Source organism: Nothobranchius furzeri, chromosome 15 (assembly GCF_043380555.1).
Source record: "Nothobranchius furzeri strain GRZ-AD chromosome 15, NfurGRZ-RIMD1, whole genome shotgun sequence".
Classification (NCBI taxonomy): domain Eukaryota; kingdom Metazoa; phylum Chordata; class Actinopteri; order Cyprinodontiformes; family Nothobranchiidae; genus Nothobranchius; species Nothobranchius furzeri.
In genome coordinates, this window is record NC_091755.1 from 27,575,179 (window position 1) to 27,591,591 (window position 16,413).

Consider the following 16,413-nt stretch of genomic DNA (forward strand, 5'->3'; position numbering starts at 1 on the left):
GGCCTTAAGCTCATCCAGAGTGTTGGGTCTTGCATCTCTCAACTTTCTCTTCACAATATCCCACAGATTCTCTACGGGGTTCAGGTCAGGAGAGTTGGCAGACCAATTGAGCACAGTAATACCATGGTCAGTAAACCCTTTACAAGTGGTTTTGGCGCTGTGAGCAGGTGCCAGGTCGTGTTGAAAAATGAAATCTTCATCTCCATAAAGCTTTTCAGCAGATAGAAGCATGAAGTGCTCCAAAATCTCCTGATAGCTAGCTGCATTGACCCTGCCCTTGATAAAACACAATGGACCAACACCAGCAGCTGACATGGCACCCCAGACCATCACTGACTGTGGGTGTTTGACACTGGACTTCAGGCATTTTGGCATTTCCCTCTGCCCAGTCTTCCTCCAGACTCTGGCACCTTGATTTCTGAATGACATGAAAAATTTGCTTTCATCCGAAAAAAGTACTTAGGACCACTGAGCAACAGTCCAGTGCTGCTTCTCTGTAGCCCAGGTCAGGCGCTTCTGCCGCTGTTTCTGGTTCAAAAGTGGCTTGGCCTGGGGAATGCGGAACCTGTAGCCCATTTCCTGCACATGCCTGTACACGGTGGCTCTGGATGTTTCTACTCCAGACTCAGTCCACTACTTCCGCAGGTCTTCCAAGATCTGGAATCGGTCCTTCTCCACAATCTTCCTCAGGGTCCGGTCACCTCTTCTCGTTGTGCAGCGTTTTCTGCCACACTTTTTCCTTCCCACAGACTTCCCACTGAGGTTCCTTGATACAGCACTATGGGAACAGCCTATTCATTCAGAAATTTTTTTCTGTGTCTTACCCTCTTGCTTGAGGGTGTCAATGATGGCCTTCTGGACAGCAGTCAGGTCGGCAGTCTTACCCATGATTGCGGTTTTGAGTAGTGAACCAGGCTGGGAGTTTTTAAAAGCCTCAGGAATCTTTTGCAGGTGTTTAGAGTTAATTAGTTGATTCAGATGATTAGGTTAATAGCTCGTTTAGAGAACCTTTTCATGATATGCAAATTTTTTGAGATAGGAAATATGGGTTTTCATGATCTGTATGCCAAAATCATCAATGTTAGAAACAACAAAAGGCTTGAACTACTTCAGTTGTGTGTAATGAATCTAATATATATTTAAGTCTAATGTTTATCAGTACATTACAGACAATAATGAACTTTATCACAATATGCTAATTTTTTGAGAAGGACCTGTATACACACACACACACACAATCCACCACATAACTGCAGGGTGCAAGATGCTGACAGGGAAAGCAAATGCAACGCCACAACCAAGTGGAGTGTGTACAGAAACATCTGAGCAGGGTATTGACTGGAAACCCCAAGGTCAAAGTGGGAAACACCCCCTGAGGTGTTAGAGAACAAAGCAGCCAATATCCTGTGGGAGGGTGAGAAGGGAATTTATATATGTCATATATATAAATGGATGTGTGTGTGTGTTGTCTTTTTCTCAGGTTAATTAGTATTTTAAACAAAAGTTAATAAAGAGGCGCTGAACACTGATACTGCCTTTTCCACACTGAACATCATTGAATGAAGGAGAATCAGACATTTGACTGACAAACTTTACAGGCTACTGAATAGAGCTTAAATGAAAATAAAAGCTCAAGGGTGTGGTTCTCAGAACTCTGACCACCTACAATACTTTCCATTCCTTTTCAATAAGTTTTTTTAAGGGGAACAAGATAGATAACTTTAAAGGTGTCACATACTCAAAAACAATATATTTTTATTTACTAAATTTGTCTGACAGTTGTTTTAATGTTGGGATTTTTAAATTAATTTATTCTTACCATCTAACCAACGTGAAGGAGTAATTTTACACGAAAAATTTCAGCCCGCATGAAGTAGACAGCAGCTCTTTTATTAAGGCACGAGAAAAGGTGGTTGGACATTTAAAACATGTAACAGAACAGAGAGAACACCTCTTTTAAACCATAGAAACTGGTTCTACTTCCTGAGAGGTATCCTCTTGCTGATCACATGCTCCATGTCGGCGTGTTCGGATGTGTCCAGTTTGATGTCATACTTGGCCAGGATCTTCATGATGGGTCTGATTTTCAGCCACCACTGAGTCTTTGGGATGCGGTGCCTGCAGCAGGAGAATCGGTCAGAATGACACTTTCTGATCAGTGTAGCGCATTGAGGATGTGCAGCTTACTCAAAATCTGTGTCCTCCTTCAGGTCGGCAAGAGGCTGGAAGGTGAGCGACCTCTTCCTCATGCCCAGCACACAGGCAGAATCCGGAGTGTTGGCAAAGATGCGACCTGAGTGAAAAGCAAATCGTTAATCTGCTTTTCAGATGTTTCTCTTGTTGTAACATTTGAGCCAACAACGAAAGCGGAAGCTGAGAGACTTCATGGTAGGAAAATAATTCCAATAATTCAGGTCACAGAAAGTTGGACTTTATGTGACTAATTTTGTTTTTTGATGGCATTAAAGTTTTTTCCCACAATTTCAAAAATGAGATGATTTTCTAAATATATTCATGATGAAGCGCCTCATGAATGGCGCTATATAAACGATCGTCTTCTTACTCCTCTAAGATCTAAAATCCAAAAGACGTCTGAAAGCAACTGCTTTATCCCGACCCCAAGATGGCAGCAAATCCTTTCAGCCCTGTACGTCGTGAGCCAAAACATCCGGATCATGTTAGAAATCTAAACCATTACCCGTTTAAGTTTTGCAAAACGTTTCAGTATTGTTGCAAGTCTACACACAAGTCTCTTAAATCCTTACATTTGGTCTTTTCCCCCCATTTTCAGCTCACAAAGTTTGTTAATGTGCATCTTTGATATGAGAAAAACCGTTGACAGTTTTTAGTTCTGTGGCTCATAAGGGTGTCGAGTTTGGTTTTTGGAAAACATACCATGTCTGTAACAGTCTTTGAGCTTCTCAGTCAGCCACAGAATAGACTTGGCTCCCATCTTTGTGCCAAAGTTCCTGTCGAAAGGTGTTGGGGTTCCACCCTAAAACCAGAGGACAGGATGTCAAAAAAGAAGAAGTCCAGTCACCTGTGATCTGAACTTACTCTCACCTGTTGCATGTGTCCGAGGACGTTCTTACGGCAGTCGAAGACGCCTTTACCTTCCTCGGAGTACAGGTTGAAGATGAAGTCAGTGGTGTAGTTAGAGCTGCAGTTTTCATTCCTTTTAGAGAAGTGACAGGTGGACCATTTTAGCTATGCATTCATCAAAAGTGTGTGATAGAAGCAGGCAGACATTTGTTAAAAATAGTATTTATTAACATATTATTCAGCTATTGGCTCCTAATTTTACAGGTAATGTACTGATATGATTTAAATTAGGGATGCAACGATAACACTTTTTTCTAAACCGATATCAATTCAATTCAAGTTTAATTACATAGCGCCGAATCACAACAAGAGTCGTCTCAAGGCACTTCACACAGTAAACATTACAATTCATGTCAGTTCATTAAGCCAATCAGAAAAAAGTTTCCTATATAAGGAACCCAGCAAATTGCATCAAGTCACTGACTAGTGTCAGTGACTTTACAGCAATCCTCATACTAAGCAAGCATGCAGCGACAGTGGAGAGGAAAACTCCCTTTTAACAGGAAGAAACCTCCAGAGCAGGGGTCCCCAATCCTGGTCCTGGAGGGCCGGTATCCTGCATGTTTTAGTTTGAACTCTGTTTCAACACACCTGATTTCAATCAGCAGCTAATTAACAGGCTTCTGCAGAGCCTGATGAACTGCTGCACAGGTGTTTCAAAACCTGCTGGATACCGGCCCTCCAGGACCAGGACTGGGGACCCCTGCTCCAGAGGATCCTGGCTCAGTATAAGCAGCACTCCACCATGACTCACTGAGGATCGAGAAGGCAGAGCAGACACACACACACACACCAGCATCCCTAATATAAATGATGTAAAAACTTCCAGATGGCTGATCTCAATGATGTAAGAATAATGCTGGTGTAAAAATGGTCAAACTGCGTAATGTGGAGAAGTGTTTGTCCATTAATTTAACTTTCATCCGAGCAAAACCCACCTCAGAATCAAACCCCTTTTTACCGTCGTCTTCATCTTCTCCACAAGATGTCTCACGTTCACCTGCAGACCAATTTCACACACCAAACAAAACACACGATCGGTTTACTACTAAAAAATAATCAGAATGCAGAAAATTCAACTTTCTTTTGCATAAAATTCATTATTTCTACAAATCTTTCCTGATGAATTTGGAGAATGAAGGAAAACTGTTAAACTGAAAACCTCCCCCACCACATCCACGATCTCACCTCTAGATCTCTGATTGTGATTTTTTCCTCAAAGATGTAGGCAGCATCAGCTCCAGCAGCCAGACCCGCCATGGTGGCCAGGTAGCCGCAGTACCCTCCCATCGTCTCCACGATGAAGACACGGCGCTTCGTCCCGGCTGCAGACTGCTTGATTCTGTCGCAGGTCTGCAGAAAAACAAAAATACTCACCTTTTCTTTGTGTGCGTGTGTGTGTGTGTGCGTGTGTGTGTGTGTGTGTGTGCGTGTGTGTGTGTGTGTCCTTCAACCACTGACAGAGGTGATGGTGTTGAGAGCAGTGTCAGTTCCGATGCTGAACTCGGAGCCAGGAACGTTGTTGGAGACCGTAGCAGGGATGATCACCATGGGAATGCACATCTCCTCGTATTTCTCTCTAGCCTGGACCAGCTCCAGACCTCCAACGTAGGCCTGCAGCAGGACAGGAGGCTGGGTCTTTCACGGAAGAACCAACGTGTACATCCAGAGGAACATTTATTTTATTTTTTTATTTTTTTTACCTCAAATCCACCAATGATCACCAAAGCGTGGATGTTGAACCTGGCCAAGTTCTGACTGATTTCATCCAACAGTTTACCTGGAAGAGTTCTTTAGGAAACACAAATGCACATTAAACTATTCAAACAAAAAGCCAAATACAGTCTCATCTAAAAGAAAACTCATTTTCACCTCTTGGTGCCCAACATTGAGCCTCCTTTTCCAATCCAGCCGCTCACAGAGTTCCAGGTGATGGGTTCAATCTGCAGGAAGTAATAAAAACAGTAAATAAACAAATCTAGAACCGTATGAAAAATGTATATGAGAAACATTTATTTTTGCAAACATTCACTCCAAAAAATTACAAAAAGCAGAAAAAAGTGCTGGGAAATTAGATGAATTTGCTTTAGTATACTCTAAAAGTTATAGTTGAAGACTAAATGATCAGCTGTGTGTCCTTAAAACTAATTCATCATGTTCCATAATGGTGTTTACTTAATTTTCTGTTTTACTTTTCACTCACTGTTATAGTGTTAACGGCTTGGCTTGCTTTTAGCACCCGCCAGTGTCCACTCAGTAAAATAGAAAGTGAAACCTACCTGCTTCCTCTTTTAAACACCTTAATCTAACAGCTGAAATGTCTCCTCAGCTTTAAAGGTCATTTTATTACACACAAGCTCAAGAAAATTGTTAAAAAATATGGAAATGTTGAATATTATGCCTTTAAAAATAAATAAATGTAACCCAGTGCAACCAACCTCTGTTTTTCTGATAAACAGCCTTCACTTTTTGCTGTTGAAAATATAAAATGTCATTAATAATGTGCGATCACCTGCCCGTGAGCCAGACCCTCAAAACCATCATGGACAGCCAGCATGTTGTGACCCTGGATGATTCCCATCCTGACTGTTGCACGAACCGCCGCGTTCATCCCAGCGCAGGGAGCGCCGATATTCATCACAGCCATGTTGATGTTGCTCTGCCGTTAAAGCAAACAACTGAAAGAGTCAGTTTAATTTAAAAAGTGCATGATTTGTTCCTTTCAGACAAGTCTGAGGAGCAAAAGGAGGATTCTCACCTTCACATCAGGAGGATTGATGTGGGCCAGCAGCTTGTACGAGTTCCAGTTATTCTCGAAGCTCCTGCGAGTCAGATTAAACGACAGCATTTTAGCCTAAATGAAACTAAATTGTTTCTTTATCAGTCAGAAGCAGGTAGATAATTGAATTGTCACTCAAAACCAAGTCCCCTGACATTTTAGATACATACTTTCCTCTGAGCTTGATGGCTTCCTCAAATTTGCCCTGACTCATGGCCGCCGTCACGTCTTTGGTCTGTGAACGTGTGGAGACGAGAAATCAGGAAACCCTTCGTTGCAAGCTCACTCGTGTTCAGATGGTAAATATATTTTGACATACTAATTGCACACACTCCATGAGGGGAAGTCTGACCGCCTGGTTTCCTGATAGGCTGACCACACAGGCAGGAGTGTCTGGAGTGGCCTCCAGCAACGCCATCACTGCCTCCACACCCATCCTGCTACCCTGAAACAAACACACACACACACACACATTCACCATTAAGATCACCGTATGTGTGTGAGAACAAACACACTATGACTGCTTTTTCAGTGAGAAAGTCACTAGGATCCTGTCGAAGGCTGAGGGCGTCCCTCCTCTCTGGACGTGTCCAAGAACCGTGGTGCGGGTGTCAAAGCCGAGCCTGTCTGTCACCAGCTGCAGACAAATCAACCTAAACATCATTAGTGAGTGAATCAGTGTAAAAAAAAGCTGATAAAAAGAGGGAGGAGCTCACCTTTTTGATCAGGTCAGATGAAATCGGTTTGCCGTCTTTGGCGAGCGCGCCCTCTGCAACAATGATCACATTCAGACGGGAACCTCGAGCTCTTTGCTGAAATTAAAAAAAAAATCAGAATAAGGAAGACTGTATGCGATTCTGGCCGGCAAGTACGGAGCTGTAACTCACGTCTGTCAGCCTCCTGCACAGGTGGTCCTCCCAGCCGTCATCTGGTGGCATCTCGGGAATAAACACCCAGTCAGCAGCACAGGCCAGGGCCGTCACCAGGGCCAGGTACCTGCAACCACACACAAACAACAATAGCTGACCTGAGCTGTCAAATGTGCTGTAACTAGTCTGTGGTGACTGACGTTGGAACACACACACAAATCTACGTTTTTCCCACACCAGGATTTATTATTGCATTCTTTATATCGCAGCACGGGTAGAAGTTGAGTTAAAAAGTGGAAATCAAAAGAGGCTGCAGACTAAAGCCTTACCTCTAAGCAGTTCAAATTAGATAATGACATGTTTTCATAACAATATGTCAAGACTCTAATTTATCAATTTGGAATCTCCTATTATATTATAACAGAGGAGTCAGTTGAGGTGGCTCGTGCATCTGGTCTGGACACCCCTCTGGTGAGGTTTTCCGGGCACGTCCAAACGGGAGGAGACCCAAGGGAAGACCCAGGACACGCTGGAGAGACTGTCTCTCGGCTGGCCAGGGAACGCCTTGGGATTCCCCCGGAGGAGCTGGCCCAAGTGGCTGGGAAGAGGGAAGTTTGAGCCTCTCTGCTTAGACTGCGGCCCCCACGACCTGACTCCGGATGAGTGGCTGAAAACGGATTGATGGCTGGAATATATTTTTGAGGGGGATTCCAACATTACATTTGGAATTTGGGAAATCTTATTTCTTTTTTTTTTTTTTTTTGAGGGAGGGGATGCTGCATTTTATTTAATTTTGTTTGGACTATTTGAGTTTTAATAGAACATCTGCCTTTCATTTGGAAATCTTACATTTTTGGGGGGAGGGGGAAACAGTCACCAGCCTTTTTTTAACATCCTTTATTTAATTAGGAAATCTTCCATCTTTTAATTTGACATCTTGAATTTTTCTTGGAAATTCAGTATTTTATTTTATCAGAGTGTTAAACATTCAGCCTGGTTATGTGCTCCCAGTCTGTTGTGTTGTAGAAACGTAAACAATACTGACCCACAGTGTCTGCCCATGACCTCCAAAATAAAAGTCCTCTGGTGGCTGCAGATTAACACAAAATACAAATCAATCATTACATTTTCACACATTTCTGTATTCACAGTCACAGCAGAATAAAACTAGAAGAATCCATACAGCCTTTTCCCACTACGTTAGAGCCTTTCCTGTCACAAAAACCCTTTTACTCTGTAAAGAGTTTATCAGAAAACTGCATTTGATTTTCCTCCCGTACATGTTTACAACCTCTTAATGCCTGACCTTTGTGCAGTTGTGGTGATGGAGTCCATCACCTCGATGATGCGATGCAGGGCAGAGTCGGTGCCGATGGTCATATCGGTGCCACAGAAATCGTTGTCGATGGAACCGACCATGCCGACGATGTTCAAGTGAGAGGATTTCTTGGCCTCTTCTTGAGTAATCTTTCCTGTAGTGAAAAAATGTACCAATCATGTGACTTTATACCTTTATGCTCAGCAATGGTTCCAAATAAGAATGAAAGTGATTTTAAAAAAAGACATGGAGGATGATCCCTTTACCAGCTCGGACCAGGTCGACTAACAGGCCGCTCCACTCAGTCCTGAACTCGTTGGCGCCGGTCAAACTGCCGTCTCCTCCTATCACGCACAGGTTGGTGATCTCGAGCTTCACCAGGTTGCAGGCCGCCTTCATGCGCCCCTCCCTGGTTCTGAAGTCTTTGCAGCGAGCGCTACCGATGACGGTGCCCCCCTGATAACGGACAGAAACGTGTTACTGGTGTGTAACAACCTTTTACAACTCCAAAGAAAGATGTTTGGCACCAATTAAACCACCTGTGTATACAGCAACTCATCATTAAGAAGTCATAAAAATCACACCAAGTCATTTCACAAGCTAAAGGGGTCAAAAGAGACCAAAGGTTTCCATTCATGTCCACGCATCCATGCCAGGCTGCTTTTAGACACCAGAGATGAGAGAAATGTTAATCATGAGCTTCACATCCTTCAGTGCTTTGGCCGAGTCGCTCGTTTAATGTCGCATCTCAAAATCAGAGTATCGAGTTATTATGAGAGCCTCTGAATCCCAGAGGAAGCTCCATGTGACAAAGTTAAAGGTCACAAAGGTCATGAAATTGAGAAGAATTAACTCTATAGTGAGTCTGTACTTAAATAACATTACATTTATTCTGAATAGAACAGCAGCTTCAGTGTGAGTTTTTTAGGTTTTAAAAGATGGTCAAACATTCAGGAGGAAACAGAAAATTTTATGATTGACTCGTTGACTACAAGGTGCTGAAAGTAGGTCCAAATCATCAATCCTCCCCCACCATGCTGGACAAATAAGCTGTTGTAATTTTGTACGATGTATCAAACATCTCCACACTGAACTGCTCTGAGACGTTGCAGAACTGTGTCCTTGAAAACATTTTCTATTCAACAATAATCTAAGTTCATCTCACCAGCTGCAGCATCATGGAAACGCTCTCCCAGGTGGCAGGGCAGATGTTCTCACCTCCATCCACCAGGCCCTGATAGCCCTACAGTGCACACACAGATTTATTCGTTCATTCCTCATTGGTGTACGGTGATGACCATTTGTGGGGTTGCAATGAGCCGTTATGCAGCATTACCTCATGAACAAAGTAGACTTTGGCTCCAGTGTAGAGGCCAACTCTAACCGTAGCTCTCACAGCAGCATTCATACCTGAGAACCATAAAAACCTTTTACCGATTGGTTGTTTACAGACAATAAAAAGCAGATATCACTGGGATCGTATCAGACATCAGATCTCAGTCCCATCATAGCCTTTAAGTGACTCTGCCCAAAGGTTGGCCCAAGATCAGACAAGAATAGCCCAAAGGAACAAGAACAGGAGTTTGTGTTGTGGCCTGGTGGATTTTGGCAGCTCCTGTTTCACCAGACAGCAGCTGTGGATGAGTGGGCGTTTCTATCCCCCCATACCAGAAAAAGGTCATCAGCACTAAAATTAGCCGCAAAGAGGGGGAAAAAAATGGGGAACGGGTGACAGCCACAAGGGGCAAATCAATACAAAAGGCTGGAGATGAATTATGAGATAAATGCTGCATGGAAACAGAAAATGAGACATGATACAATTTGGTTTGTAGAATAAAACCAATATGGGACGTTTTATTTAGAAAACCTTCCAGCTGCAAACCATGAAGATTTAAAAGTTAAACATCAGATGTGCAGTAGATCTGAGATACATTTTAAATTATTTGTGCCACTTAAGTCTAATCTTTACATAATTGTCTGATTGAGATCCTTTAATGGGACTTACTAATTTTTTATCTTAACAATGGGAGCACCTCATGCTCTGCTTACCCTGGGCATCTCCTCCTGATGTCAACACAGCAATGGACCGTCCAAGGCCCATCTTCGTGGGATCCATTGTTGGATGAGGGTCCTTGGACATGTTTGGGGATGACCGGTGTCCTGAAGTGGAGAGGGCCAGAGGAAATGACAGAGTGCTCCTCCTTCACTGCTCAAAGGGGGAGTCACAGGATTTGAGGACTACCGTTTCCACTCTCACCCCCTCCCACTGACAACTCCAACAGTCTCACTCATGGCTCTACTAAATATAATCTGCAGGGGACAATTAGACAGAGAAACACAAAAGGATCAGGCGGACTGTGGTGAAATTACACTAATCTAAAACTGGTAACACATTTAGTTCTAAAGCTCTGAATCTACAGACCTCCACTGAGATGATCTGAAAATAGAAAGGCCCCTGACCTTCCAGAGCTCTGGGAGCAGCAGTAACCCTTCAGAAAATGTTTACTTGAACTCACCTTTGCAGTTCTCAAATGTTATTTGGACTAATAAGAGAAAACATGAGCACTTTGAAATGGTATCTTGAGCAAGTAGGAAGGGTTGTTGTCCTGCTCTCCTTTCACAAATTCCTTCGTACTCTTGGTTATGAAGAAAGGTGGCTCCAATCCTCAGCGGTGTCGCTGATTTCTTCTTTGGTGTTTTACGGAAGCTTGCATCCACAACTTGTGTTTTATTCACTACTGGGTGTTTAAATACACCAAATTGCTTCTTCTTCCAATCAGACATCTGTGTATTAAATCATTTCCTTACAGCTCACGCGAGGTTTTCATGTACAGCAGAAGCCAGTCCCTGCATCTTCGTGGGTGCGCTTGTTTTACATCGCAGCGCCTCCCCCTAGATTTTTTTTCCCCCACTGGAAATCAACACAAAGAAATTGCTACAATAAAAAGCTTTATATGTGTAAATTTGAGTATTTTTGTTTGAAGAAAAAGTCAGTTTTTTCTGTTTGATGCAGTTTAGGGTTTCTGGTTTATGCATCAAACCAAAATCAGGGTTTTAGGGTTAGGGTTTCAGAGTGCCTCAGATGGGATCATAAAGGTGCAATATGTAGAAATGATGTAAAAACATTACATCCTATAGTAATAATTGGTTATTGCAACCACTTTAAACAACAAGTTTTTTGCCGGCTGCCGTCAAATTACAATTGTTTGCGCTGCAGAAATGTTATTGTATCAAAACTGATGGTTGTACAAAATATGGTTCAAATAGATCTTAATTGGTTGATTTGAAACTTGTTTTTCTTGATTATAAATATTAATTTTTGTTTGAGAAAATCTTATATATATTTAAAAAATTGCTCAACCACAGGGGAACATATTTGAAAATTTTTTATTCATACTAAAGTTATATAAAAACACTTGCATCGTTCAAGAAAACAAGAATCATCTCTCATGCAGCGGAGAGCCGTGTAACTGTGAAGGACCAGAGGACAAGTCAAAGATGATTGGAACAAATTTCTGGAAAAAGAAAAAAAAAGTTTTTTGTAATTAGATGTTTTGTTGGGAAATGAGCTGCATTCTGATGCTGTACGGACACATCTATGGACCATTTTCACATCTGAAAATATTGAAGTTTGAAGATCGTTTTAGTCAAATACCGCTCACCTTTTTAAAAGATGGAAAAGGGATAAACAAAAATGTACTGTAAAAGTAATGGATGTAGACTTACAGTGGATTCCTCAAAGAGCAAAATGGAGGCCAGTGGGTTCCCACAGCGAGGCTGAGGGGGGAGAAACACAGCTGGGCCAGAGACAGAGGTGTAGGTTGACACCTCCTCGTCCAAACGCAGCTCCTCCAGGCGCTTTCTCAACATCACCACCGCAGGTTTCAGAGGAAAGGCTTTTTCAGAAATTAATTCTGCAACAAAAGAAACCAATAAAAGACAACTGTAGGACGCATTATGGGATGTGCTGGATGGTAAGAGTACCTCTGTGCAGTAGAACAGAAGAGCTGTTGGGGTGAGCTGGTTCAGACTCAGCGGATGTTTCTTTGGGAGATGCTGGCAAGTTCATCTGATCGGATGAAAACGGACCAGGCTGAACCTGCTGAGCCGAGACTTCTCCATTCTCAGGACGTGGAGCTCTGAATAAGTTTTTACCCGTTGAGAAAAAGATGACAGACTCTCTCGGCTGTGCTAGGGAAGTCCACTCCTCCTCCTCCTCATCACAGTTAATTCTACACGCTTGCAACTTTTCCTTACAGGGACTGTTATTCTGAAAAGGTTGAGAAGGAAAAACAAACTTAATTTCTTCAGTTCATTTAAAGGGAAAGTCACCCCCTGCCAGATTCTTACTCAACTCCCACTTCCTGTTTGAAAAATGCAACAAATGCTGTTGCCTAGCAGACCGAGAGGGCGGAGCCTCTAACAAATACACGCACTCACGACATTGTGACATCATAATGTACCATCTAACATCATAGTGTACCTCTTAGTCAATAGCGATGGCAGATTTAAATTCAAATGCAGTGCTGAGTTTTTGCCTGACGGTGCATCGCTGACAGTTTTAGGCAGAATATTTAAATTTGAACTAAGATGCACTAAAGTGCCGAACTATTGACTACACTTATCTGCAGCACAGTCAGACACTCATTTATATAATTTATCAGCAAAAAAAAAAAAAAATGGTGATTTGGAGTGACTTGCTCTTTAAATTAATGAGTACGAATCTCTCATCTTTAATTTCTCTTCTTACAGAAGAGACTTGTAGTTGCTCCTTTTGGGTCATGGGTTCTTTGTTCATCCTAGGTGTCTTCTGATCTTCATCTTGATCCTCAAATAATCTCTGAACCACCCCCTTGAAATAAATGAAGCAAGAAAGATTTACTCAGATCAAGTTTCTGGAATAAGTTTTAATTAAACATTAAATACTTTTACACAGCAACAGACTTTTTTCAGCAGATTTTAGCTTTAACTATATAAAATGTTCATAGGCAAAGATCAAAAGGTTCGAACCAATCAAGATTTCTGAAAGTCACAATGGAATTGGCTCTTCATATGTTTGACTCACCTTCTGACATGGCTGAAATTTGTTTTTGCTGTTCTCGGGTCCAGGAGTGCCGAGTGTGTGAGTCAGTTTCTGCAAACAGAAGCAAGCCAAGATCAGTAGCTGCAGGAAACAAAATGAACATGTTGAACAGTACGATCTGCGTACAGACCATAGAAGACATGGGCTGATGTTTCGTGTTTCGGACTCTTTGTGGAGTCCATTTCTGCAAAGGAGTCTCTTTGAATGCTGCAGGTGAAAGTAGCCATGTTGGAGCAAATAAGAACAAGCAGATGAGGATGTATCAGGTCCTTCAAGATAAAGACGCTACACCTTACCCGCTGGACAAAAAGACACTGCCCCCTCGGTGTTTTTCTTCTTTACAGGCACTCTCTGAGCCTGATAAGTGAAGTACAACAACCATCAGTAAAAGACTACAGGAATGAGAGAATCTGGAGTCAGATCACATTTCTTACAGTGTAGATAGAAGTGTTCCTGTTCGGTGGACAGACTGAGGTTGTGGGTGTGGCTCCAAAAGCCCCCCCAGCCTTCACGCCTTCATTCTGCAGGACACTTTGTAGAGCGGCAGGGTCTGAAAAGAACTGCACCCTCGCTAAGCCTGCATGACAGACAAGGCACACAGTAAGTAAAAAGCTAAAAATCGGTTTCCATAAAAGTGATTAACTCAGGATTACATTCATTTAGGGGCTAAATAGCAAATCAAACTTTGTTACTAATCAGAAGTTTCTCCATTATGAGCTGTGTCTGCAGAATTGAACTGATTACACACCCCAACTTTGTTTTTGCACAGTTAATTTTTATGGGATTTAATATTTTAGGTATGAAGTCAGCAATAATTGAAGGCATTTGAGAACCATTTAAAAACACAAGAAGATAAATGTCATATCCTGCCTGTGGAGAATTTAAATACATGAACAGCAATCTTTTCTGTAATGCAGACCTGTAGTGGGTCCGGCTTTCGGTCGACTCATCACAGACACACGCATTGGCTGTCGACAAAGCAAGTATATATATGAAAAAAAAAGTGATTGCAAACACTTGAGTTGGGCATACATGCATTTGCAAAATAATAATAAAAGCAAGGGCTTTTTAAATGTTAAATTTAAATGATCAAAACCCACCAGATTGTTGCGGGATTTGGACTGTGGAGTTCTCAGAGCTTGACTTGTGAGACTAATTCCCTCATTTCTGAGAATACTGAGTAATGCTGAATGGTCTGGCTGGAAGCTCTTCCCTTTGTCTGAGAATAAACAAAGTACAGCCAAGTCTCAGTTCAGTTACTGCAAATTTTAATAAATTAATGCTTTTCCTTCACACAGACGTGAGTGTACAGAGAAACCGGCTCACTTACCACTTAAAGCTTTTGAAGGGTTTCCTGGTGTAGTCTGGTCTGAGGACTTGGTGGTTTCTTTGAGACTGAGCAGCTTCATGTTTTCCAAAATAACCTCTGCACCGGCAGCTGACTTTGCAGAACTACCTTCATCCTGATGCACAGCGTTGCTGGGCTTTGAACGCAGAGGAATGTTTGAAGTCTTTAATGGGTTGAACTGTCCTGACACCTGAGATGCATTTTCAGAAGTCTTTCCATGAGACTTCTTCACTTTTTTATTTGATTCTCCTTGATGTTTACTGGGTTTTTCACCATGCACACTGGTTTCAGGCTGAATATCGCGAGTGTTTGTTTTTGTTGTGCGTTTGGATTGAGAGAAGTTGAAAGGCACTGGCCTGGTACACAGCTTCTTTCTCTTAGCTTTACTCTGCAGAAAAAATGTTTAAAAAGAAAGAAAAACAAAAAAGTTTATGTAATTAAATAAAGTAATCTGATTTAATGTGACAGGAAGGAGATACTTACAGCTAATGTTTTACTTTCCCACTGCATGTGCTTAAATTCAGAGGAAGTTTGAAGACTGAGGGATTTTGCAAGAACTGGAATTCTGCTTACAGCTGGCTGCATGAAAGGCTTTCGAACACATCCCGCTGGATCTTTGTTCTCACAATCTTTACTCGAAAGGCGTGTTGTTGGGATGTCTTTGAAAAGCTTTGCATCCGCTCGAGTTTTGTTTTGTTCATTATTTGTTCTGTGTAACAACAAGTGGATGCAAAAGAATCGTTAATCTGTACACCTAAACCATCTGACATTATTATGTAGAAATCCAATTGAAATCACATTATAAAACATCCACAAACACGAGTTAAAGGCATTTTAGAATGAAACGAGAGCTATCCGATCGAGACAAATCCCTTTGGTGCTACACAAAACTTTAATACAAAAAAAAAATCTAAATCCAATACTGATCAGGTGTTTAAGTGATTTGATATACCTTTTTAAGTCAAAAAGGATTTTCTTCTGGGTTTGATCACGAAGGACTGGAAACGAATCCATGATGATCCCTTGAGAAGTAGGAAAGATGGAATAAAAGGTGAGAATATGGACAACAAAAGGACCAATAACGACAGCAAGAGACAAAACCTGAGCAGCTAATTACAACGAATAGCGAGTCTGATAGTGGACAAAACAGTCCAATCACGTTGTCACACAAATAAACGCATCAGATAGTAATAAGAAATGTATAGCACACACGAAAAATAATAAACAGGCTAGCTTTACTCCCACGGCTACAGTTAAAGCTCATGCTGATTCAACTGAATCAGTTGCTACATATTTTGCTACCTTTAAGCAGATAAAAGCCTGTATTCTCTTCCTTCTTGAATAACTAACGACAATATTCAAAAACACTTACTGCTCAACCTTTAGTTTACCTGGCGTTTTGAGCAATTTAAAGATCTATCTTCTTGTCTTACAACCAACGAACTCGTTAACTTCCGGGACTCTCAACAGTTTGTAATCAGCGCGCTTCGACATTGGTCAGTAAATGAAGCCAGCTCAACCAATGAGAGTGCGTGAATCCATTTGGGTAGCCAATGAGCAACGGATTTTTATAAACAAGCTCCATAGCAACGACGCAAAGTTGCTTTACCACGTGACTTTTTTGCCGCGACCTCAAACAGCCACAGTGGTCACTCAAATAAATAGAAATAGGCGAAAGTATGCGTAAATCTTTACTAAAAATCAACAAATCTGAAGTTTTTTTTTCCTGAAAATTTAATATGAGAGCGGGAGAAAAAAACTGGTCTGGACTGAAATGTTGGAACGTCTTGAAATGGTAGAAAAATAGTTTGACCATATGGAGGTAATGTTTTGGGCAGAGATGGGAATTGTGGCATTAGCAAGTCATCTCCATTCCATGTTTTTGTTCTGCTCAACAACTGAACCAGGTTCATT

General features: G+C 41.8%; 2 protein-coding genes across 3 annotated transcripts; both read right to left on the reverse strand.

Annotated features, from left to right (window-relative positions):
* Nucleotides 1-1,869: 1,869 nt before the first annotated feature.
* Nucleotides 1,870-10,768, reverse strand: pfkma (phosphofructokinase, muscle a). Its single transcript, XM_015967777.3, has 23 exons — nucleotides 10,585-10,768; nucleotides 10,118-10,378; nucleotides 9,405-9,478; nucleotides 9,234-9,311; nucleotides 8,335-8,524; nucleotides 8,057-8,222; nucleotides 7,796-7,840; nucleotides 6,769-6,877; nucleotides 6,598-6,693; nucleotides 6,426-6,518; nucleotides 6,201-6,326; nucleotides 6,052-6,116; nucleotides 5,861-5,924; nucleotides 5,615-5,761; nucleotides 4,975-5,045; nucleotides 4,806-4,893; nucleotides 4,564-4,716; nucleotides 4,291-4,455; nucleotides 4,041-4,102; nucleotides 3,064-3,175; nucleotides 2,896-2,995; nucleotides 2,188-2,293; nucleotides 1,870-2,118 (listed from the first exon to the last, which is right to left on the reverse strand). The coding sequence occupies exons 2-23, from the start codon at nucleotides 10,206-10,208 to the stop codon at nucleotides 1,977-1,979; spliced, it is 2,343 nt and encodes a 780-aa protein (XP_015823263.1). The 5' UTR covers nucleotides 10,209-10,378; nucleotides 10,585-10,768; the 3' UTR covers nucleotides 1,870-1,976.
* A 671-nt stretch (nucleotides 10,769-11,439) lies between these two features.
* Nucleotides 11,440-15,978, reverse strand: troap (trophinin associated protein). 2 transcript variants are annotated; one of them, XM_015967778.3, is made up of 14 exons: nucleotides 15,891-15,978; nucleotides 15,452-15,521; nucleotides 14,983-15,208; nucleotides 14,482-14,887; nucleotides 14,252-14,370; nucleotides 14,071-14,119; nucleotides 13,586-13,728; nucleotides 13,448-13,508; nucleotides 13,282-13,358; nucleotides 13,134-13,202; nucleotides 12,819-12,920; nucleotides 12,053-12,338; nucleotides 11,795-11,982; nucleotides 11,440-11,583 (listed from the first exon to the last, which is right to left on the reverse strand). In XM_015967778.3, the coding sequence occupies exons 2-14, from the start codon at nucleotides 15,511-15,513 to the stop codon at nucleotides 11,509-11,511; spliced, it is 1,863 nt and encodes a 620-aa protein (XP_015823264.3). In that variant the 5' UTR covers nucleotides 15,514-15,521; nucleotides 15,891-15,978; the 3' UTR covers nucleotides 11,440-11,508. The 2 variants fall into 2 exon arrangements, with proteins under 2 accessions (XP_015823264.3, XP_015823265.3); XM_015967779.3 differs by having other exon boundaries at nucleotides 15,872-15,957.
* Between the last annotated feature and the right edge of the window lie 435 nt (nucleotides 15,979-16,413).